A 23,007-nucleotide genomic window follows, 5' to 3' on the forward strand; every position below is an offset into this window, starting at 1 on the left:
AGACACTTACCTGGGGCTCGTGTTTCCTTTTGGGAATGCGGCACAGCGGAAACCATGGTGTCTGTATGATATATGGCTTATTTACACATATATACATCCTGAGCCTATGATGGAGGGGTTCATAGCACTAACACCCCAAGGGGGTCTTGTTTCTCCCATAGCCTTGCATACTAGCAGAAATCAGCCATGGCACACTCTCTGTATGTGTTCCTTTCCCAGCCTGCAACCTCAACTCTCTAGGTCACATCACAGCCCCAAAACTCTACTTCAAACTTTGTCTTCTCTGGCACAGAGCCCCCTCTCCTTGCTTTGTTAATGGCTCATCACCCCAAGCAATTACCCCATCAGGACCCTAGCCTGGATTCTAGTTTAACACTTACTGAATCCAGGAGTTCAGTGTCTGGCACCCAGTTTAACACTCCAAGCTTTGATTAAATTCTAACACTGGCACCCTCAAAATATAGATCTACATGCACATGCACACACATATACAGGCCTCTTCCATAATATTTTGTGTTGGGTGAGGGATTTCAATTGCATACTGGCAAACTCAAGTTCTGCAATTAAAGTGGGTTTTGCATTCTTACACAAATATATCCCTCCTAGATATTTTTTTTTTTTTTTTAGTAAAAAAGGTGATGGGGAAATGTCCTGGAAAGTGCAATTGTTCGATACAACGTCATACTGCCTCCCCACAAACAAATCAAAATGCTCTATAAATAGCACACCTCCCCATAAACTTTCTGCAAGCTGCGAAGGGTGAATGCTCCATAAAGAGATCTGGAAGTGATCACGCGTGATGCAAGCATACAGTGGTGCCTCGCAAGACGAAAAGAATCCGTTCCGCGAGTCTCTTCATCTTGCAGTTTTTTCGTCTTGCAAAGCAACCCTATTAGCGGCTTAGCGGATTAGCGCTATTAGCGGCTTAGTGGCTATTAGCGGCAAAGCGGCTATTAGCGGCTTAGAAAAAGGGGGGGAAAGTGAAAAAAATCGCAAGACTCGCAAGACGTTTTCGTCTTGCGAAGCAAGCCCATAGAGAAATTCGTCTTGCGAAGCGCCTCGAAAAACGGAAAACCCTTTCATCTAGCGGGTTTTCCGTCTAGCGAGGCATTCGTCTTGTGGGGCACCACTGTATAAGTAATTAGTAAAAAGGGTTACCTAAGCAATAGACCCTTGACTTTAAAAGAAACAAGAACACTACTCTATAAAGTCACTGACATTTATTTCTTTTCTTTTTTTACATTTCCCAGTATCAAAGTGGTCATGCACTAGAAAGAAAGCAAATCCAGTTGTAACTGCTGCTGCTGTTGAGCAAAGGGTGCAAATTTGCTATTTCAGGAATTCGCACCTGGAAGGCACTTCAAGTAAGGGACTTGAGGTCAGCTTGCTGTAGAGACATGGTGCCTTCTGTACGACTGACAGCAGAACCTCAGCCAGATGCAGCAATCTGATTCCACAGTACTTTTCACACCTTGCCAGAGTTAAAGGTTGCCAGATGGTGGCTTTCGGCTCTGGTTTTAGAAAATGACTACTGGACGTTTGTTTTTGTTGTAAAAAATAACTCCTTTGTCTACCCAAGGAACATTAAAAGACTTATTGTAGAAATCAGATCTGAGTGTGCAGGGAAGACTCAGACTCTGACTCTTCAATCTTCCAAGACCAAAATGGAGGAAAACAATGCATGTCTGAGCCTTTTGCTCCCTCTGGTGAAACATCGCAGTAAAGCTATAAAGTGCATATTTTTTAGCATTCTGTTTCTCTTTCCCAACAGATGGCAGCTCTCTGTACACTATGCCAATATTATCACCCTTGAGTATTTGTAGTGGAAATCAAAGCTTGGGATAAGGGAAAGTTCCATTTTAAAACTTCCCCCTTAAAATAATATGATTAGCAATGTGATGCAGGGGGCTCTCTTATGCTATTTGACAATCCTGCACTCCTCCATACAACAGTTTTAAAAGCACTGCTTTTGCCACAAGCGATAAAAATGCAGATAATACAGCTTTGCACACTCACCTGATCTGCATTAAAGATCCTCTGGTGTTTTGTTTTTACAAAGCAGTCAGCAAACAAACTGTGAGCATTTTTAAAAAAAAACAACAAACTGGGTGTACTGGAGGAATTGTGAGCAGTTTTGTTTAGGTAGTACAATGCCCTCAATAGTTTTCAAAGGAATTGCAGCATCTTATGAAGCAGTGACTTCATCGCCACTGGGTCTGAAGGGTTGGGGAAAACCCCAATTTCTTTCTAACCCATGCCCAACATTGCTCTTAAAAAACACACACAACCCCCCCCCCCATGCAATATTCATGGGTATGGAGAAACTGAGAATGGAAAGAAAGGTTTTCCTAAATGACATATGTATGGATCTGCAAAATCTTTAAAGTAATACACTCCCCACACTTGTTAAATTGGAGACAGCATTCTAAGGTTCACGTGCAGCTCTCGACTCAAGTTTTGCTAGTATCTAGTTTTTTGAGTCCTAAAACTCATGTATCCTCTGAAATTTCAGCAACCCTTTCGTTTTACAGAACACATATATATGTGTGATTCCCAGCAACTGTAAAAGCCGCAAAAATAATAATCTCTATTCATCCCAGCAAGATCACACATCCTTCATCCAATAGCAGTCATTTCCTGCCGCCCTCCTGATTCTTCTCTCCTCTGCAAGTATATTCTTAAGAAGCCAAAAAGACTCCAACAGTTCTTCCTGGATCCAGTTCAACCCATTAGGTCAAAGAGGCCGATGTATTGCTGCAGGCTGCTCTGAAGCTACTACTTTCGCTGGGTTGTTGTTGCTGTTTTAACATTATAACATGTAGATGGGGAAACGATGGCGGACAATATGAATCTTTGCAATGCCAGACCAGCCAGATTAGTATCTAATACATGGACAAACTTTGATGAACTTTCTTTGTTCCATGTGCAAAATCCACAACTGTCCACTGCACCATTACAATATTTGTAACATCACTCTCCCTGGATGGTCCCAAAGACTGCATATCTATTGCCAGAACATAACTGCCTTTGGCTACTGGAAAAGCCATTGGGAGCTTTGACCATCGGTTGTAAAGTCTATGAACTTTCTCTTGATTATTTACTGATGGGATTGGTGCTTCTGGCATGTCTTTCTGCTGAGACCACTGAATAAACTTCCGGTGACACTTCATGGAGCCACCCTAAATGCTTTCTTATGCCCTGCTGGCATTTGTCTCTTTGAACCAGGCCACTGATCTACTCCACTTGTGGCTGCGGTCATTCAAAATTCCTGTGTGAAGGATGAAGGAACACCTGGATGCTGATTTAATGTAACTATATTCTCCTCTACTTGGGTTGCTGTTTTAGCAGGACCTACAAGCATTCCACATGGGATTTCAGACAACTGTATGCCACTATAGGGCACTGTGATTTCTTGGAAGCTTGGAGTTCCGATGAAGGAACACCTGGATGCTGATTTAATGTAACTATATTCTCCTCTACTTGGGTTGCTGTTTTAGCAGGACCTACAAGCATTCCACATGGGATTTCAGACAACTGTATGCCACTATAGGGCACTGTGATTTCTTGGAAGCTTGGAGTTCCGATGAAGGAACACCTGGATGCTGATTTAATGTAACTATATTCTCCTCTACTTGGGTTGCTGTTTTAGCAGGACCTACAAGCATTCCACATGGGATTTCAGACAACTGTATGCCACTATAGGGCACTGTGATTTCTTGGAAGCTTGGAGTTCCGATTTAGGTATTCCCTGACACTTCCCTATATTGGCGAAGATGCTTTCCCCCCATCTTCTTCATCGCCCAAGTCAGTCTTGTGAAGGAGTTTGGGTCCTGCCAGGCCAATGATCAGAGCCCCAGTTGGAGCTGTTAACAGGATTCCCAGGAAAGCTATTGTCAAGATGGTCAGGCCATAATGTTCTAGGACTGGGTCCTTCAGCTCTCGGGCTGTATCTAAACCAACAGAACCAATTGCAGCCTGCAGGGAAGGGGGGATGGAAAGGACATTGAATTGGATCACATGTTATAGTCACAGAAGGAAAGTTTCCTGTCTGCATGTCCCCCTTTCTAAAGCTACCTGCACCCCACAAAGAAGCCTTTCTGGAGAATTAGAGGGGGCTTTCCTGAACAGACAGTGCTGCTGCGGTTGCGAGGGAAGGGAAACCCCTTTCACTCCATGAACTTCATTGACTAATATTAGAGTGCAAGCAGGATTCTTTCATTTGGCCAGTTCAGGACTTACAGGAGCCAGATTTGAATAGCCTTACAATCGCAGTTCACTGTGGCCCTTCTTAAATTTGGAGACCCTGGGGCTCAATCCAGCTTGTGGGGAAATGATAATCAGCTTCTGACTTGCAAAATGGGAGGCCTGGGCTGTCGCTGCTGTATGGGTCAAGTTATCAGTATTGTTACTATTATAATTCACTGGGTTGCTGAATTTGTGTATGAGGAAACAGAATGGCATCTCCCCAAAGTAAAAACAATGCTTTTGGGGTCAACAGAAGGGGCTTCTGTTAGTGAGATCACTTTTGAGGGCAAATCTGCATGCATGGGGAAAGTGATCTCCTAAGAGAGCTGTGACAGAAAACACTTCAGAAAGAGAAAGAAATTAACTGATGGAGTAAGGAAGCTGATTATCAGGTTGCTTGCAAGAGTCAAAAGCAATACGCCTTTCCCACCTAGAGTAGCGCACCATGGTGGGTGATTTAGCATCTTTTCTGCAGAAGAAACAGGGTCTCCTATATAGGCGTACTCTACCTGGACAGTTGCTTTGGGGATCCATGCCAGCGCGATAAATGTTTTCTCTTTGAAGTTCAAGCCAGCAAAACTCACCAACAGGAATGTAGCAGTAACTCGTATCATGAGAGCCAAACACATTGTGATCATACAAAACCCTGTAGGCAGAGGGATATATACTTCATTATTCCTCTCGGGGGGGAAATCAGCCCTCATCCTCATCTTGTTACGAACAAAAGTCAAAAGCGGGGTGATGCGTCAGCAGGACAAAGCCCTAACATTAAGTGAGAGCGAGATGGCCAACTGAGACAGTGGGGAGCAGTTGCAAGATGTTAGGGAATAGAACTGTGTGGGCCATTTGGACTTGCCTGTGTCCCCTACGCTAGCAATAAAGAGCATGAAATCACTTCAGGACTCTGAGTATATTTTAAGCTGCCACAGTGAAAAATGGGGAAAGAAGCCACTCCAGCCTGCCACCTTCTGCTGTGGCTCACACAAGCAGCAGGGGCTGGGATGCAGCAGTTGATCCTCTGCTCTGTTCTCTCTGGGGTATTGCTCTGCCCATTCACTTATGGAAATGCATTGCTTGTTCAGCTTTGGAGGAGATGCTCCATTAGCTGTCCTCTAAGGGACGAGGGTAGCACTGTGGTCTAAACCATTGAGCCTCTTGGGCTTTCCAATCGGGTCGGTGGTTCAAATCCCTGCAATGGGGTGAGCTCACATTGCTCAGTCCCAGCTCCTGCCAACCTAGCAGTTCAAAAGCACATCAAAGTGCAAGTAGATAAATAGGTAATACTCCAGCGGGAAGGTAAACAGCATTTCCGTGCACTGCTCTGGTTTCGGCAGAAGCAGCTTAGTCATGCTGGCCACATGACCCGGAAAAACTGTCTGTGGACAAATGTCGGCTCCCTTGGCCAGTAAAGCGAGATGAGCGCCGCAACCCCAGGGTCGTCTGTGACTGGACTTAAGTGTCAGGGGTCCTTTACCTTTTTAAGGGACTATAACCCTACTCATCAGTGCGTAGGAGCCAATTTCTAGAGGCTGAGTCCCTAATAAAATATTTGAGGGGGCCGGGCCACTCACAACTTGATGGGCATTGTCACTCAAATGGTGTGTGTGTGTTGCATCATGTGATCAATTATGCATGGCGGGGCTTACCTGCCCCTCCTCACACAATGTCTTATTCAAGTTGGCACCCCTGCCAGCACAGGTTAGCAGACTTACCAACCATTTTTGGTCCGAGAGAGACAACGGATATTTCGGCCCCGATTAAACCAAACAGAAAGGGTTGGAAAAATTGCCAGGCAATTCTAACAATCTCTTCTACTGCTTTCTGCAAGATGAAGAGTGAACACAAAGTGTTACAAGAACTAGTATGATTCTTTTTTATTAGATCTTTAAAATATAACAATTTTTAACGTAACAAGCAATTACATAGCATAATATATTATTCTGCGGCATGTTGCTTGGTCCTGATCAATACAGGTGCTGACCGGCTGTGGATTCTGGAATTCTTTTCCCCACAAACTAGCCATGTAATTGATCAATGTGTCCAACGTTAATTTTGTTTAAGGAACCACTTTTCAATTTGTACCCATTTTCCCCAAACTTCTAGAAATTTTTTATTTATATTCAGTTTAAGCTATGAATAACTAGCATATTGTGTAGTTGTAGTTGTTGTCATTCATAGTATTACATTTCTATCTTGCCCTTGATGCTAAAGGAGCCCAGGGTGCTACTGTAAAGCAGTCCAACTTGAGTCCTCTCCTTCACACAAATCTGTTCCTGAGTTCTCAGCTTTAAACGGCCTCGGCCCAGTATACCTGAATGAGCGTCTCCACCCTCATAGTTCTGCCCGGGCGCTGAGGTCCAGTGCCGAGGGCCTTCTGGCGGTTCCCTCACTGCAAGAAGTGAAGCTACAAAGAACCAGGCAGAGGGCCTTCTCAGTAGTGGTGCCCACCCTCTGGAAGGCCCTCCCTTCAGATGTCAAAGAAATAAACAACTACTTGACATTTAGAAGAGATCTGAAGGCAGCCCTGTTCAGAGAAGTTTTTAATGTGTGATATTTTAATGTATTTTTGGTCTTTGTTGGAAGCCGCCCAGAGTGGCTGGGGAAACCCAGCCAGATGGGCGGGGTAAAAATAATTTTTTTATTATTATTATTATTATTATTATTATTATTATTATGTTTGCGAAGACAGGAGTGTTTGGCGTGCTCTGGTCCATGGGATCACGAAGAGTCGGGCATGACTAAACAACTAAACAACAACATTATGTTTGCAGAATGCTCACCTTCTCCACAGACCATCTCAGCCCAGCCAGAAATGACAAGCCAATTGTGCAGAGGCCTCCAGATCCAGGAAAGCCAAAATGCTTGCAGCTCAAAAGAGTAAAAGCAGAGAGACCCAATACAAAGAATGCTCTCTTCCACACAATATATGTCTAAGACCAGGGAAGAAAATAGAAAGTACCTTTAAAATATTACTATAGCATTACTAAGAAACTGCCCTAAATTGATGGAATCATAATGTTAATTTAAAATCTACAAATGAGTCCTCCGTTTAGGACAAAATCAGCAATGACTGAAAGATCCTCACTCCTCTCCAACAGAGTCACGGAGGATTCACATCCTTGGGAAAGAGTGATTTTGTAGCATTGACAATCTCTGGATCACATTCTCAACAGTCATAAACTAGGACATGGATAGTGTCTTTTGCATCATTCCACTACCACTTCTCCTTGATGAGATGCAAGGCTGAAACTTTCCAGCAGCTTCCTTTCTTACCTGATCCTTGCTTGGAAAGTACCAAATAAAAATTCCCAGAAGGCCACCAGCTCCTGCGCCGATTACAACTTCTATTAAACCACGGAGGATACTCTTGAAGACAGAGCCTTTTTGGACACAACAGAAGAAAAGGGTGTAAACACAGATTTTCATTTTCCTGCTTTGCTTGCATAAAGTTTATGCAGAGGATAGATTATGTCTGGCCTTTGCTGAGCATGAGTTCTAATTTGTTTCTGGTTATATGGCAATGAGCATTAATCCTTATTTGCTTGAGCAGTGGTTATATTATTCCCATTAATCATTAGTTCATCCCACACTTTTCAGTGCCTTCCCCGCCCCCTCACTTTCCTAAAGTCCTTCAAAAAAGTGGAGTTGTTGTGATAGGGCAACAGAGCTTTAATTCACTTCAAACCCACATTCCCAGTTTGTTCACACTTCTGTCTCAGCAGCGTCTACACCAGGGGTCAGCAAACTTTTTCAGCAGGGGGCCGGTCCACTGTCCCTCAGACCTTGTGGGGCACTGGACTACATTTTGAAGAAAAAAAAGTGAATGAATTCCTATGCCCCACAAATAACCCAGGGATGCATTTTAAATAAAAGGGCACATTCTACTCATGTAAAAACACGCTGATTCCCAGACCGTCCGCAGGCTGGATTTAGAAGACAAGTGGGCCGGATCCAGCCCCTGGGCCTTAGTTTGCCTACCCATGGTCTACACCTTGCTTGGTCCTGTACACAGAATGGAAGATGGCAGGATCCCAAAGGATGTGGTTTTCGGGGAGCTGGTTTCAGGCACCAGGCCTGCTGGTAAACCAACTCTGCACTATAAGGTAAAGGTAAAGGGACCCCTGACCATTAGGTCCAGTCGTGGCCGACTCTGGGGTTGCGGCACTCATCTCGCTTTATTGGCCGAGGGAGCTGGCGTACAGCTACCTGGTCACGTGGCCAGCATGACTAAGCTGCTTCTGGTGAACCAGAGCAGCGCACGGAAAAGCTGCTTACCTTCCTGCCGGAGTGGTACCTATTTATCTACTTGCACTTTGATGTGCTTTCGAACTGCTGGCAGGAGCAGGGACCGAGCAACGGGAGCTCACCCCGTTGCGGGGATTCGAACTGCCAACCTTCTGATTGGCAAGTCCTAGGCTCTGTGGTTTAACCCACAGCGCCACCCGCGTCCCTCTGCACTATAAAGATGTCTGCAAATGAGACATGAAGGCTGGCAACATCAACCTTGTCGTGTGGGAATCCCTTGCAGACGACTGCAGTGTCTACAGACAGACAGCAGGTCATGCATTCACAGTAGTTACCAGAGGAGAAATGAGGAGCGCAGAGAGAAGAAATGTCCTGAAGAGTATTTTCAAGATAGAAAGCAGACAGAGTTGAGAGTATGTCTTCCAGATATCTTTGTTTTTGTTTTAAAAAGCAACTACTGAATTGAGAGGCTTTGTCCAGACTCCCACAAGAGGTGGCGGACTCTCTTTCCTTGGAGGTTTTTAAACAGAGGTTGGATGGCCATCTGTCCTGGATGCTTTAGCTGAGGTTCCTGCATTGCTGGGGGGTTCGACTAGATGACCCTTAGGGTCCCTTCCAACTCAATTGGTTCTCTGTCCAGCAGGTGGCAGCCACTGTACCACAGCAGAAGTAAAAGAAAAAAAGAAATTGCGCTCGTCTGCTGTGATTGTTCTACAGTTTCTAAAGTGCAAAAATGAATATAAGAGGAAAGACAAAGGTGGTGTAATTCAGCTCAGAACCAGAATTCTGGGTTCCCTCCAGACTGTCACTATAATGAAGGATGTATTCAACTTCATACCTGCAAATTTAGGTTTCCACGTAACAAACCAACTTTTACTTCTTTTTTAAAAGCAGACTTTTTTGTAGTAAGCAAAGTGATGGGAAAGCACACTAAAAAGTCTGGGATAACAATCAGTTGATGGGAAGTCGTATAATCTCTGTGCAAACAAATTAGCTCACTCAGCAGTGGCTATTGTATAACCACTGCAGGAAGAGATAAAAATGAGTGCTTAATAAACAGCAGACACTATATAGCCGCCACTCAGGCTTTGTGCAAGGTCTTCAGAAAGCTCACCTCTGTAGTGAACTACCACATAAAATAGAAAAGTTCAGCGCAGCTGTCTCATGTGATGTGCTGCTTTTGCTACCTCTTTCACGCATAGCACTTAGTTGGAAAGCTGCACTGCAAAATTCATAGCTGTGTGGAGTTTGAAGGATGGCTGAGCTGCAGTCTGTGCATCATTTCAGAAAGTGCAAATTAAGTAATTTCCGCTTTAATGGGAATAGAATGGAATTCCCCTTCTCCCAATCACAGCTGTTTGACAACATATATTCTCTGTTAGAGAAGAGGTCACATCATAATGAACCGTTCCTGAAGTCAGCCTTCTCCTATCCTCAAGGGAAATGGCACCAGATTAAGCCTCCCAATTCTGCCTATGCTTTTTTTAATGGGTCCATGCAGTGGCTTTTCATTTCTAGGGCATAGCTCCAGTACCTGTGGAAAAGGCGATGCCCAAGAAGGTGTTGAATCCTGTAATGGCCACGATATCATCCATGCTGGCAGCAGCTATTAGCAAGGTAGGAATGCCTTTATCGACACCATATCCTCTGGACTGCAACATCAGCAATGAAAGGACGACAATAGCAGGAGACACAGCACCTAGAACAAACCTGAAAGGGCACAAAATCAGCTCTTGGAGAAAGAAGGGAACATTACATTGCTTCATTCAGATAAAACTTTACAGAAGATGATGTATCAGAAATTTCTGGAAATAAATGTCTCTTCCCTCCCCTTCTCTCTATAATCACAACAATGCACTCCATGTTGCAAAAAAGGGAAAACAAGACACAGCTGTGTGCAGTGCCGGATTTACGTATAAGCTAAACAAGCTATAGCTTAGGGCCCCCTCTCTTGGGGGCCCCCAAAAAAATTAAAGGGGAAAAAACCTGGATGTACATTTCCAAAATGTAAGATAAAAAACAAATAAAATAAAAGCTACATACAGGAACAGTGTTTTGTGTTGTGTAGGCTCCTATGATGTAAGTAATGGGCCCTGCCTGCTAGTCTGCTCCCTAAAAAAACATCACTGGTTTGCTCATTTCTATATATAGGGTGCCTACACTCTGCATGGACTGGTTGCATAGCAACATGTGCAAATGACTATTAGGTCAGGCATCCCCAACCTGTGGCCCTCCAGATGTTTTGGCCTACAACTCCCATGATCCCTAGCTAACAGGACTAGTGGTCAGGGATGATGGGAATTGTAGTCCAAAACATCTGGAGGGCCGAAGGTTGGGGATGCCTGCTATTAGGTCCATAAATTACCACAAAGCATATATTCAACACAAAAAAACAGTGACAATTTGTTGTTGACAAAGGACAGCTGGACATATAAAGGGCCCCGTTACCTTCAGTAGTCTTCTCTGTGTTTCTCAGTGCCGCCACTGTATGAAACGCTCAAAGCACCTTCATTATCCAGACTGGTAATGGATTGCAAGGGAAGGGAGAGATTCCATGCTTGCATATTCTTATTAATAACACTAAAGAACCCAAAAGAAGCATCCCCTCAGGGCTCGGGACTTTGCGCGCTGTGTTTAAGATTGCAGTTGTAGGTATTGCTAGAAGATATGTACCGCTTGCAAGCAAGAGAAAGCAAAGTTATCTCTTACCCTAACATAAATCCCCATTCCCATGGCAGGTTCATTATATAGTGAGACAGGACAGCTGCTGCACATGCTTCCGTGAGGCAAGGACCAAAGCTTAGTCTGAAACAGATCGCTTTCAACTTATTCAGAGCCTGAAAGACAAAACACATTTTTTTAAAACAACAACTGTTGTCAACTTCTTTTTTACTGTTACATAAAATCAGTTGAGATTTGCTCTGCTGTACTCAGCTTTGATTGTATGGGACAATACAATGCATTATAATAGGAGATTGGAAGTGGATTCAAGGTGTTTAGGATGAAGATAGACGTACACCTTTCAGTTCGTCTCCTGCAGTGTGAATGCAGCTCTTCAAAGTGCATTACAGATATGCATTCCAGAAAACTGCATACTAGGTTGGCAGTAAGTCTCACTCTTAATTTCGAGAATTAGGGGGCTTGCAAGTTTCCCCCACATTCTTTTTTTAAGCAATGCATGCACAGGCAACACTATCTAATTTTAATTCCCTTTGGGTGAGAGAGAATTAGAGACTTGCAATGCCCTTCATTTACAAATATACAAGCAGAGCGTAAGTGGAAGTAATTCATAAAACATAAAACAGTAATTAATTAAAAAAAAAAGGGTCTGTAGATCAGGAGCTGTAACAATATACAGTGGTACCTCGGGTTACAGATGCTTCAGGTTACAGACGCTTCAGGTTACAGACTCTGCTAACCCAGAAATAGTACCTTGGGTTAAGAACTTTGCTTCAGGATGAGAACAGAAATCGTGCAGCGGCAGCGGGAGGCCCCATTAACTAAAGCGGAACGAATTAAGTTCTTAACCCGAGGTACCATTGTATTCAGTAAGATGCTCAGCCTTCACCTTAAAAAATTCAGAAACTTATGTAAAAACAGTGACAGAGATTAGGGATAGAAGTGTGTTGGATTGGTGCTAGCCAATAGTTGCCCTTCACAGATGTATTTTCCCCAACGTACATTGGCATTGCAAGAAACTTGCTCCAAAAGATTTTCCAGAGCTTGCTCCAAAGCAAAAAAACCCCATACTTTTGTACCAAATCATACCACTACAACCGCAATAAAAAAATACTGTATCTGTTTTCATTCTTCCTTAGGAATGGAAAATTTAAATAGAATGGTGCTTGAATCCAAGAGCTGTGGGTTTGGCATCTAGGTAACAACTCTGTTTTCTGGGTTCTGCAAATGTCTCTGATGTTTAGAGAGAGGTGGGATAGAGAAATTATATCTAGCATATTATCTAGTGAATATTTGGAGCTGGGAAGAGTTTAAAGAATAAACAATCTTTCTGCGGGCAACATTCTTTTATTTTGCTTTTGTGTGGTGTCCAGGAAAGCTCTTTGCCACACTTCTCAGTGTCCATAAAGATTTTGCATGTGTTAAGGACCATTTGATACTTCACCTGTGGGTCTAGGCCAAGACCAGCAAGAGCCAAGATAATTGAGAGGGCAATGTTTCGCAGGGTAGCTCCCCATTTCACATTGATCTGGACTAGTTTACTAGTGTACGGGACATTCCTGATGAGAAACCCAGCGAGCAGCATCCCTAAATGGAACAGAGAAAGGCATGTCACTCATTGCTGACATCATAGGCGGCAAGCATGGGATGAAGTGGCTGCAGTGTTAAATTGTGTGCCAGAATAACAATATGGAATGGGGCTGGGATTGGGCTATATCACTGGGGGAGAGGGGTTGAATCCTTTCCCCTCTACCCTTTCACAATTTTAATCTGCTGGAAACCAGTAACAGTTGCAGGCAGCTGGGGAAGAGAGCAGCATATGAATGCCTTTTCTCCAATCTGTACCAAGTAACAACTGTGGCACAAATTTAAGTCAAGGAAACAGTTCTGTGGGCAAAGGTGAAAAGATCCCTTCTCCAGAACTGCAGCCCAGATCCTGTTCAAGCCCTTTTCTGTGGCTGCTTATAAGTCTGAAAAACAGTACCTACTTATCTAATTTACATGGAGATCTCACCCACAACTGGGAAACACTGGCCTGCGAGTGCTCCAATTGAAGACGCTCAAACTCGGGACGAAAGGGAGAACCATGCTAAGAGGAAGGCACGCTTGGCAAACCCTCACTACTATGATTAACTCCTGCCTGGAAACCTATGTCCCCACTGTGGAAGGACGTGGGGATCCAGAATTGGCCTCCACAGTCACTTGTGGACTCACTGTGAAAACTGTGTTTATAGAAGACAATCTTACTCAGCTACCAGCAATTGCAGAAGAAGAAGAAGAAGAAGAAGAAGAAGAAGAAGAAGAAGGACATGCAGATAGGATTCTCTCTGCCCCAACCACTCTGTGTTGTCTCAGATGGAGAAGGAAAACAGCCTTCCAGCTTAAACTGACAGTGACTGGTAGATGCCATTCTTCCTTTTTCTATTTGACAAGACACAGAGATCCCTGGGATTGATCTTACTGTGCATCGGTGGAATTCAAACTTACATACTTGATGAAGCAGGTATATGACCATCAACATACAAAGATCCTAACAGCAACTTACATATGCATGTTAAGAAACCAGCTTTTCTTAAACAAACAGCTCCTTGTCTTTTGTCACTCTCCTGCCCAAAATACAAGGGACTCAAGTCCAGCTCAGTCTGAGAGGTAGTTAGGCACATGTATTCAATGGATTTAACAAGACTGACATCTTTTCCTCTTTTGGCTGGATGGGATCGTATGTAGGGTGATGCAAATATGCTTTATATCTTGCTTACACTTGAGAGTCCTCTATTACTCACTGGCTGGAGGGGGGAAATGGACAAAGAAACTCTTTAAAACTAGAAATACCCTTTGTAACATTTCGGTTACCTGAAGGAAATAAGCCTATGACTGATCTCCAATGGAAACCTCTTGAAATGATGCATAAATAAAATGGGAGCCTAAATTGACATTTGGACAACTCTGCTGTCATATTGAAAAAACCAGGTCTATGTAAAAATAAGATGATGCACGGTACCTGATAAAGCAATACTTACCAAAAAGACGAGGGAGTGGAGGGAAGCCAGGTATTCTAATGGACTCCATAATTTTACCACCAAGTAAAGAACAAAAGAAGAGGAACAAAAGTCCAAAGACATTTCCACCAGGAAGACATTCCTTGCCTATAACAGCCCAGAAAATAGCCCAGATCAGCGCTGCTGCTGCTACTGGAAAACAGGGGAAGAAATGCTTTAGCATCCTTCAGAAATCATGTTACGTTCTTCAGAGCTTCATGAAAACTGATTTTTGGTTAAAGTAATGAAAGAAACAAAAGTTGTGCTAGTAACGCACTTTTCTGTGCCGTTTTTTAAAATGTTCTTTTAATTTGATTCTTTATTTAAAGCTACTGTCAAATGCTTGTTGTCATGCAGTCAACAATGATGGGCTGTTGCAAATCAGCTATGGTGCTAAATGTGCTACCATGCAACCGAGGCAACAGATGAGCATGATTGCTTTTTTATTGTTGTTCTGCAATCTAAATAGATTTTAGAGACGTTTCAGATCTCCTCCCAGTTACTGTTATTTGTTTGAGAACAGGGATTTTTCTTGGCAGCCCCTTCTGTTCTTTCCCGCTGCACCAGAATGGGAGCACTGTAAAGTGCAGATGCAATTTTAGAACCATTTCCTACACAGCTCTGGCGAATGAAAACGGAAGTTACAGGGAGCCAATGGCACAAAGGAGCTTCCATACTTATCCTTCTTTCTTTGTTCCTGGGAGATGAATACTATCTCCAACAAAAATCAAAAGCAATAAATACCACTGCAAATAATATAAATGGATTAATAAATAGTAAAACTTTCTCCTATGTGACCATTTCATCTAGGATCTTTAGAGATTTCACTCAGCGGCAAGGCATGAATCGTGATGTTTTCTGCAGATCAAATTATTTGGGTCATATTCTGTACACATTACAGGACAAAGTGTCTCTTTGTGTGCTTGGTCATGACCCACTTTCAAGATAAATCTGCATAAATGTAGTGAGGGTTATAGACTTTTGGGAGTTCACTTACAAGAGAGAACATTAAGACCAGGCTTAAAAGCTTACAATAATGATTAAAACAATAATATTTAGGAATGAACTGCAGAGCTGATGGATCAAAATGGAAGGGATATCAGTTATCTTGTCTGTTTAGCAGACAAAAGAATTTCAGTGGAGTTCTGAAGGTTTTGGTTAAGGCTCCTGAAGGTTTTACTTGATTTATCACACTCTGATTTTCCTCCAAAGACCTGCGAGTGGCTAAACATATCCAGGCAGGTTAACTGAGCCAAACCTGCTGAAGAACTACACATGAAAATGTTAGAATATGTTACACGTTTCTTGCCAATTCACCTCAAGGGTGCTTGACGTTCCACAATTAATTATCCTGGGATAATTAGCCTTGCAACTTCCTTAAACCTCTGGTTTGTTTCTGCCTTGTAGAAGGTCAACATCCCCACACAAATCAGAGACCATGAAAACAATCCCAGTACTGTTAGCTGTGACACTGTGCAGAATTCACAGTTCCATAGGCCAGCAAAGTGATGTCTGAATAAATGCCAGTAATTAAGGGATCAGCTGATTGTCGGTGACTTCAGTTTCCACTGGGATTAGTTACATGCTGGAGTTCTCCACCCTTGCCAAAAGGGGAGTTACCACTGATCAGCTGATATTATACCTTTTTGAATATAAAACCCTGGACCTTAAGATTAGGTTAAAAAAAAAGAAACCAAGACAATTATAGCCAATAGAAAACTAAAGGGTGGCTGTATTCGCTTCCCCTTTTGTATTCCCTTTGCATACCATTTGTTACTATTTCAGCAAATATGCCTTGTGGAGGGAAAATACATATTTGCCGCAGTTTTCCTGGTGGCTCCTCTTCCACTTGCGGTTCAAAATCCTTCAGTGACGCTGCCTCTTCATTTTCTACAGGAAGAATCTCCTCCTGATTTAAAACGGGGAGAGCGGGGGATGACACATTATCAACAATTGATGTACCAAATAATGCCGGAGTCCTAAGAAGCAAGTGCTACTCAACTCAATGGGACTTACGGTACTTCTGAAGATATACCGTGACAAGACTGTGATTTCGAAATCACAAGGTGAATAACGTCAAAAGGACCACTCCTAAATTGTCCTTTGTAAAGTTACCAGGCGCAGCTATCTTTCGTTAGTGAGATTTCACCCACTAACTGGGTCTTCTTAAAGTTCTTTTGAATGGGGCAAAGGAAGACTTTTCCCCGTTCCAGCTGACATAATCTTGGTGTGCAGTGTGTCCCTGCAAAATGAGCCAAATGAGGCAGACAGGTTTTCTGGAGAGGGGCTGGAGAGAGAGCTAGAGAGGTGTAGGGCAGTAGACTTCCCTCTCTCTTGGGCAATAGGGCAGTTCATTAAAAACTTTAAAAAAAAAAGAAGAAGAAGAAGCCTGCTCCAAAGGTCTTATCTTACTGCACTAGGGATTATATAGCTATATCTGAAATTTCATGCATATCAGTTAATATCTTGACCCTCCTCCACGAAAATAGCTGTTTTACTTGGCTGTTTTCCTATGCCGTGAGGGCTGAAATTTCAGTTCAGTGGAGCAGGGTCAAGATATTAACTGATAGGCATGAAATTTCAGATATAGCTATATAATCCCTAGTGCAGTAGGATAAAACCTCTGGAGCAGGCATTTTCAAAAAAAAGTTTTTTATGAACTGTCCTATTGGGCATACTTAAGCTGTGCTCAGCCTGTATATTCAAAAAGAAACTCGAAAACACATTAAGAGCCTCCACTAGTTAGGGCTGCCATATGTCTGGAATTTCCTGGACATAGCCAGGATTCGCTACGGCATCCTGGCGGAATTGTCAGATAGTGGCTAAAATGTCCAGGGTTTGTTTTTGGCGGTTTCCCTAAAAAATAGGCAAATACTTCATGGGGGGGGGTCATTTTTGACCCAAACTGTGAATATATTTATAAAATATGTAATTGACAAATACCTGAGCTATTTCAGGCTCGGAATCAACCTTATTGGTCTTTGCAAAGTATCCTCCCATCCTTACTGTTCTTCACAACATCCTCCGACATGCTGACCAACCTATGATTTAAACAAAATGTATTTCAGGTGCCATATATTCTACCTGATTTAAATGGGTTTCCCCCCACTCCCAACAGCATTGGGATTTCTTTCTATTAATATTTAAACATTCAGCTTCCCAACCACAGGGTTACTTGCTAAATTACAGTGGATTTCGATCCAATGAACCAAGGGTAGAAGGAAAAACAATGTCAGTGCTCTTTTGCAAATGTCTGTGCGAGTTCATACAGTGCTACAATAGGCAGGTTACACAGCAATACTCCAGTTTCTGCCTGAGCCTCAAGTATGTGTTTGAAGTTACATGAACTCTTGTACTGAGTAAAAGAACATCTTTGGATTTGGGTTTCTTTTTTTCTAGTACAGTGCTCTAGCAAAATCTTGCAGATCAACTAACAATATTTACTAAACTGTGTAAAGTATTTTTTTTTTTCTGACCTAGTAAAAGATTAGTAGTCTGTGCTGCCATGCTGGCTGCAGAGGAGGGAAGCCTCCACAGTCAGCATGCCAATACAGTTTCTAGGCTGTGTACACCATAACTTTAAACCACATTCCTTCCCTCAAAGAACTCTGGATACTGTAGTTTAAGAGGTGCTGTAACATTGTGAGGAGTAAACCGCTTTAAAATTATAGTGTGTACAAAGGTAAAAGGTAAAGGACCCCTGGACAGTTAAGTCCAGTCAAAGATGACTATGGGGTGTGGCGCTGATCTTGCTTTCAGGCCAAGTGAGCCGGCGTTTGTCCACAGACAGCTTTCCGGCATGACTAAACCGCTTCTGAAGCAACGGAACACTGTGACGGAAACCAGAGTGCATGGAAACGCTGTTTACCTTCCCACCACAATGGTACCTGTTTATCTACTTGCACTGGCATGCTTTTGAACTGCTAGGTTGGCAGGAACTGGGACAGAGCAACAGGAGCTCACCCCGTCACGGGGATTCGAATCACCAACCTTCTGATCAGCAAGCCCAAGAGGCTCAGTGATTTAGACCACAGTGCCACCCGCATCCCTATAGTGTGTACAAAGCCTCGGTAGGCTGCCGACATGTAAAAGAAACTGACTTCAGATGGGAATACAGTGGTTTGCCAAAGTGGCGCTGTTCCACATAGCTGTCAAAGCTTGAGCAGCAATGACGACCTTAGGGTGCTAAAATCAATGAAGAGTTATAGTTGTGGTTTGGCAAGGTGGAGGGGCCAAATGTTTTTGCTTTGTTTAGAACTATGGCAAGAATGAGAACACCTCTAGCAACCCTGGTGTATAATGTTTAGGGTTGCCATATGCTCGAAATTTCCTGGGCATATCTGGAATATTGCAGCCGCAAGCTCAACAACTTTTCTGTCCAGATTTTCACTTTTTGAAATATGGCAACCCTGATATTGTTATGAGTTTGTGGGTGCCAGGGTTTGTAGGTGCAAGACACCCACAACTCTTGTATTTAGTAAGTGTTAGAATTTAATCAATGCTTGGAGAGTTAAACTGGAAGCCAGACCCTTAATAACTGGACTCAGCTCCCCGTGTTCAAAAGATTGCCGTAAAGATTGGCCAACTGCAGAGAACAAGGGGAGATGGGTTATCAGCAAAGCAAAGACTCTGTGCCAGCCAGCAAATGCAAGGAGCCCCTCCCTGAGCTCTGAGAACATTAGAAGACAGTCCTAGAGTTTTTGTTAGGACAACATTTTAGGCTTTCAGTTGGCTGCGTTGTGATCGATGTGAAAAAGGCATCAGTCTGTTAAACTTAGCAAGCTGGAGAAGGGGCCCAGAGTACAATGTCAGTTGCCTGTTTTGAATCAGAGGCTGCAGCAATGGGAGAGAAGGGACACTCCTGGAGGGCAATGTTTTGAACCTCTCTATCGTAGGCTCAGGTTGTGTGTGTGTGAAAAAAACATATATCATAAGGACACCACAGTGTCTGCCTCATTTCCAAAGGAAACATGGACCCTGGGTAAGAGGGGATAAAAATTGTAAACAGCTTTTCAAAAGCTTCACATCAAGATCACCTCCTAAACACTTGCTTACTGAGACTAAGGCTGCAACAACCCTTAAGACACTTACTAGGGTGTGTAAATCAGTGGGCCTTACTTCCAAGTAAACATGCTTGGGATTGGGCTGTAGCCAGTGCTTTTTTCCTTAAAAAATGTTTAGGGATACTCTCATTTTCCTACTCATATTGAAATACTGCCCCTCAATGAGGCCAAACTTAGATTCACAAAATGTTTAGGGGTATGTGTACCCCTGCGTACCCCCAGAAAAAAGCACTGGCAGTAGCAGTCAGTCACCTCTGCACTGACTTACATGGGAATAACTTCCAGTGAACCCAGCAGGGTTTAAGAAACCATTAACTGGGCCAAGCTGGAATATGTTTTCCGTCTCAAGCAGCTCGGCTGACCAAATGTGGGCCAGTACAATGGCAGATCAATGTAAGTGCACATGCCAGCCCTCTCAGAGATAAATCCCTACCTGTCTTCGGAAAGTCACACAGAAGCCGTTGCTCACCCATGGAGGGCAAGAGGAGACAGAGGGCCCAGAATAGCTGACCACTGAGGCGGCTGAGCCTGATTTACACCTTCCAGTGGCCAGGCCAGGAGGGCAGTCTTGAAGAGTCAACCTCTGTCCCTCAAGCTAGGTTTCAGCGGCAGATCGCCAGGCTGGCTCTGAGGCGACCATTTCTCTCCAGGGACTTCACCAACCCTCTGTCAAGCCATGGAAACCAAGATGGCGTGGATTAAATCCCATCCTCTCCAACATTCCGCTTGATTAACGGTCGCTCCTGACCTTCCGGAAGGAAGGAGAGCCTGGAGAAAGAGCGCCAGGCAGCGGGAGAGAAAGCTAACTGGCAACCGGGAGGAGCATTCCCCTCAGCTGTTTGTGTGGAGAGCATGGCGGGAATTCGCTTTTTTGTTGTTTACAAAGGAAACCAACAAGCAGGTGGCTTGGACTGCTGCACCCACAAAGGGGCATTGAAGATTACCTGAAGCCACTTTCACACAGCAATACATTGAGTTTCTACTTCCCTTTTTTTCCAGCTTTAAAGCTATATATTCTATAATTGTTTGCATGTTTTACACATCTAAAATAAGCCAGCCGTCATTAACGATCAAAGTGCTTAACTGCATCAAGAACTTGAAAACTTAGAATATAATTGGACGGACACACACACACGTGTGTGTGTGTGTGTGTGTGTGTGTATACAGTGCTTTTTTCTGGGGGGATGCAGGTGTACTCATACCCCTAAGGCCTGGGGGGGGGGAACCCTAAATCAATAAATACAACTCACTAGCAGTGATACTGATGTAGAGCAGAACATTCTTATTTTCACCTGGGAATGCTGGAGGGCTCCAGGTGTGCTGCACAGTGATATAGGATAGGTAGTCAATGTGGGGTAGGTACTCCAGGTGTTGTTGGACTTCAAGTCCCATCAACACATGACTACAACAGAGAACAAGATTGTCAAGGGGTAGAAAAGGGATGTTTATTTTGGGTAATTTTGTATTTTTGAATTTTCTTAACAGGATTTTTTGGGGTGGGGTATTTGTTTTGTTTTGTTTATAAAATACAGAATTTGTAAAATGTGAAACATATCTTCTTCAAATAAAAAGTTGTTATAAAAATATTATACCAAATACACATAGACATAAGGGTAAAAATTATATTGTTGCAAATTATTTTTCCTCTTGAACAGTAATATTTTCCAAAATCCAGATCTTTACAAATATCTATCTATCTATCTATCTATCTATCTATCTATCTATCTATCTCTATCACAGAACACCATTTATTTCATTAGTCCTTGCTGAATGTATGGGTCTGGGGTCTGCAAGGTCTGAGACTGTTTGTATCATAAGGCTATGTCTCCCTAGAGTGTAAAAAAAGTGTCAGCATGAAGGAGGGTGAGGGGCTTAAAAGATTAAAATGTGAAAGAAACATTATTATTATTATGTTTATTATTACTCATTTCTTTTCTATACCGCTTTATATTTTCAAGGGGGGGGGGAATCTCAAAGTGGTTCACAACCTACATTAAAAGACTGAATAAAACAAGCCAGAATAAAACATTACTGAAGTAAGTCAAATATAAAGTATTCATTCAAAACAACATAATCAACAAGAAACTAAACTATTATCTTAAAGATTTCAAAATAAAACATTGCTAAAGTGGTCAACTACAGAATGCACATTCAATGTAGAAAAGTTAAGAAAAATAAATCTTAAAACATTTCAAAAGAAAACATCACTAAAGGAAGCCAAATATAAAACCCCCATTTAGAACAGCATAATTAGCTAGAGAATAAAATATTCTCATAAGCACAGAACATACCTGCTGCTGCTGCTGCCAGCAGCTGTGGAAGCTCCGGTTTGATGACCTGGGTCTGAACTGAGAGACTATCAAGACTATCTCTGGTCTCTTCAGCTGCATCAGCTTTTGTAGATGGAGTCAGTGCGCTGCCCTCCCAGGCCAAGTGGGAGAAGGTCTGCAAGGCAGGGAGTAGGTCTTCCAGGATGGAATGATTGAGGGGATTTGACCCACAAATGCAGTTTTCCTGTGCTTTTCCTTTCAAAGCTAACTTGTGGTCTCTCATTAATCAGGTTGTGAGAACGTTGCCACCCCAATAAAAGCTGTTAAGCTCTGTATGTCAGCAGAACACCCCAGTGATCAGCTCAGAAGAGTGTCGGGCTGTTGATGAGGTCTTCTCAAACACGGTCTTGAGCAGGCTTCCACCCTAATCAAGACTTGGTTTTTCTTCCACATTGCCCTTAAAAGTAAAGGTAAAGGGACCCCTGACCATTAGGTCCAGTCGTGACCGACTCTGGGGTTGCAGTGCTTATCTCGCTTTACTGGCCGAGGGAGCCGGCGTACGCTTCCGGGTCATGTGGCCAGCATGACTAAGCCGCTTCTGGCGAACCAGAGCAGCGCACGGAAACGCCATTTACCTTCCCGCCAGAGCGGTACCTATTTCTCTACTTGCACTTTGACATGCTTTCAAACTGCTAAGTGGGCAGGAGCAGGGACCGAGCAATGGGAGCTCACCCCGTCACAGGGATTCAAACCGCCGACCTTCCAATCGGCAAGTCCTAGGCTCTGTGGTTTAACCCACAGCGCCACCCGCATCCCCTCCACATTGCCCTTACATGACTTGTAATCCTGTCAATCAGTTTTTTTAAATAGTTAGAACAGAGCGTTACAAACTTTTCATTTTGGCGACACACTTTTTAGACATGCATCATTTTGCGCCACAATAATTCAGTTTTGCATCATTTTGCGGCACAATAATTCAGTTTTACTAGCAAATCAGAGGTTAAACTAACCCCTTTCCAGCCCTGAGAGGCGACTGGGGAGCATTTGCATGACACACCTACACACTGCAGCTGACACACTAACGTGTTGCGGCACAGAGTTTGGAAAGCTCTGACTTAGAGCCTTTTCCTGGTACTGATGCTTACATTTATTATAGATTGAAAGTGTACCAAGAAGTGGCATTCTGTCTTGTGTGAGAATGGGGAATACCTGTTCTGATGCCTACTGCAGCACGCGCACTGCACCATCTAAAAAACAAAGTACATAGGCTTCTCTTGAGAACATTTGTGCAGTTTTTCAAGTAATCAAATAGATTAATTAAAGCTTGAATCATATACAGACTTACCTGCCATTAAAGCTCTGCGGGGCTTACATCTGAGGACACATGTGTCCAATTGCACTGCAATATTCTGTTATTTGGGCGAACAATCTATTTAAAACACTTTAATATTTTAGGATATAAGAAAG

General features: G+C 43.1%; 2 protein-coding genes across 5 annotated transcripts in view; both read right to left on the reverse strand.

Annotated features, from left to right (window-relative positions):
- Positions 1 to 23,007, reverse strand: part of CENPE (centromere protein E) — a 299,890-nt gene that overhangs the window by 206,852 nt on the left and 70,031 nt on the right. The window lies entirely within an intron of this gene.
- Positions 3,589 to 22,993, reverse strand: LOC307223891 (sodium/hydrogen exchanger 9B2-like). 4 transcript variants are annotated; one of them, XM_079990271.1, is made up of 12 exons: positions 22,886 to 22,993; positions 17,151 to 17,248; positions 15,975 to 16,116; positions 14,190 to 14,360; positions 12,614 to 12,756; positions 11,200 to 11,327; positions 10,025 to 10,200; positions 7,519 to 7,625; positions 7,026 to 7,175; positions 5,958 to 6,066; positions 4,755 to 4,891; positions 3,589 to 3,975 (listed from the first exon to the last, which is right to left on the reverse strand). In XM_079990271.1, exons 2-12 carry the CDS (start codon positions 17,205 to 17,207, stop codon positions 3,760 to 3,762), a joined length of 1,536 nt encoding a protein of 511 aa, XP_079846397.1. In that variant the 5' UTR covers positions 17,208 to 17,248; positions 22,886 to 22,993; the 3' UTR covers positions 3,589 to 3,759. The 4 variants fall into 4 exon arrangements, with proteins under 4 accessions (XP_079846397.1, XP_079846396.1, XP_079846398.1 ...); XM_079990270.1 differs by lacking the exon at positions 22,886 to 22,993 and adding an exon at positions 19,740 to 19,996; XM_079990272.1 differs by lacking the exon at positions 22,886 to 22,993 and adding an exon at positions 19,704 to 19,996 and having other exon boundaries at positions 14,190 to 14,315.

The sequence above is a fragment of the Podarcis cretensis genome (genome assembly GCF_951804945.1).
Source record: "Podarcis cretensis genome assembly, chromosome: 9".
NCBI lineage: Eukaryota > Metazoa > Chordata > Lepidosauria > Squamata > Lacertidae > Podarcis > Podarcis cretensis.

Coding starts and splice junctions, on each gene's coding strand:
- LOC307223891 (XM_079990271.1), bottom strand. CDS start 17,207: ATGGGAGGATACTTTGCAAAGACCAATAAGGTTGATTCCGAGCCTGAA. Junction 16,117..17,150: donor CCGAGCCTGAAATAGCTCAG/GTATTTGTCAAT, acceptor GTTTTAAATCAG/GAGGAGATTCTTCCTGTAGA. Junction 11,328..12,613: donor GTCTTGGCCTAGACCCACAG/GTGAAGTATCAA, acceptor TTTGTCTTTCAG/GCTCTGAATAAGTTGAAAGC.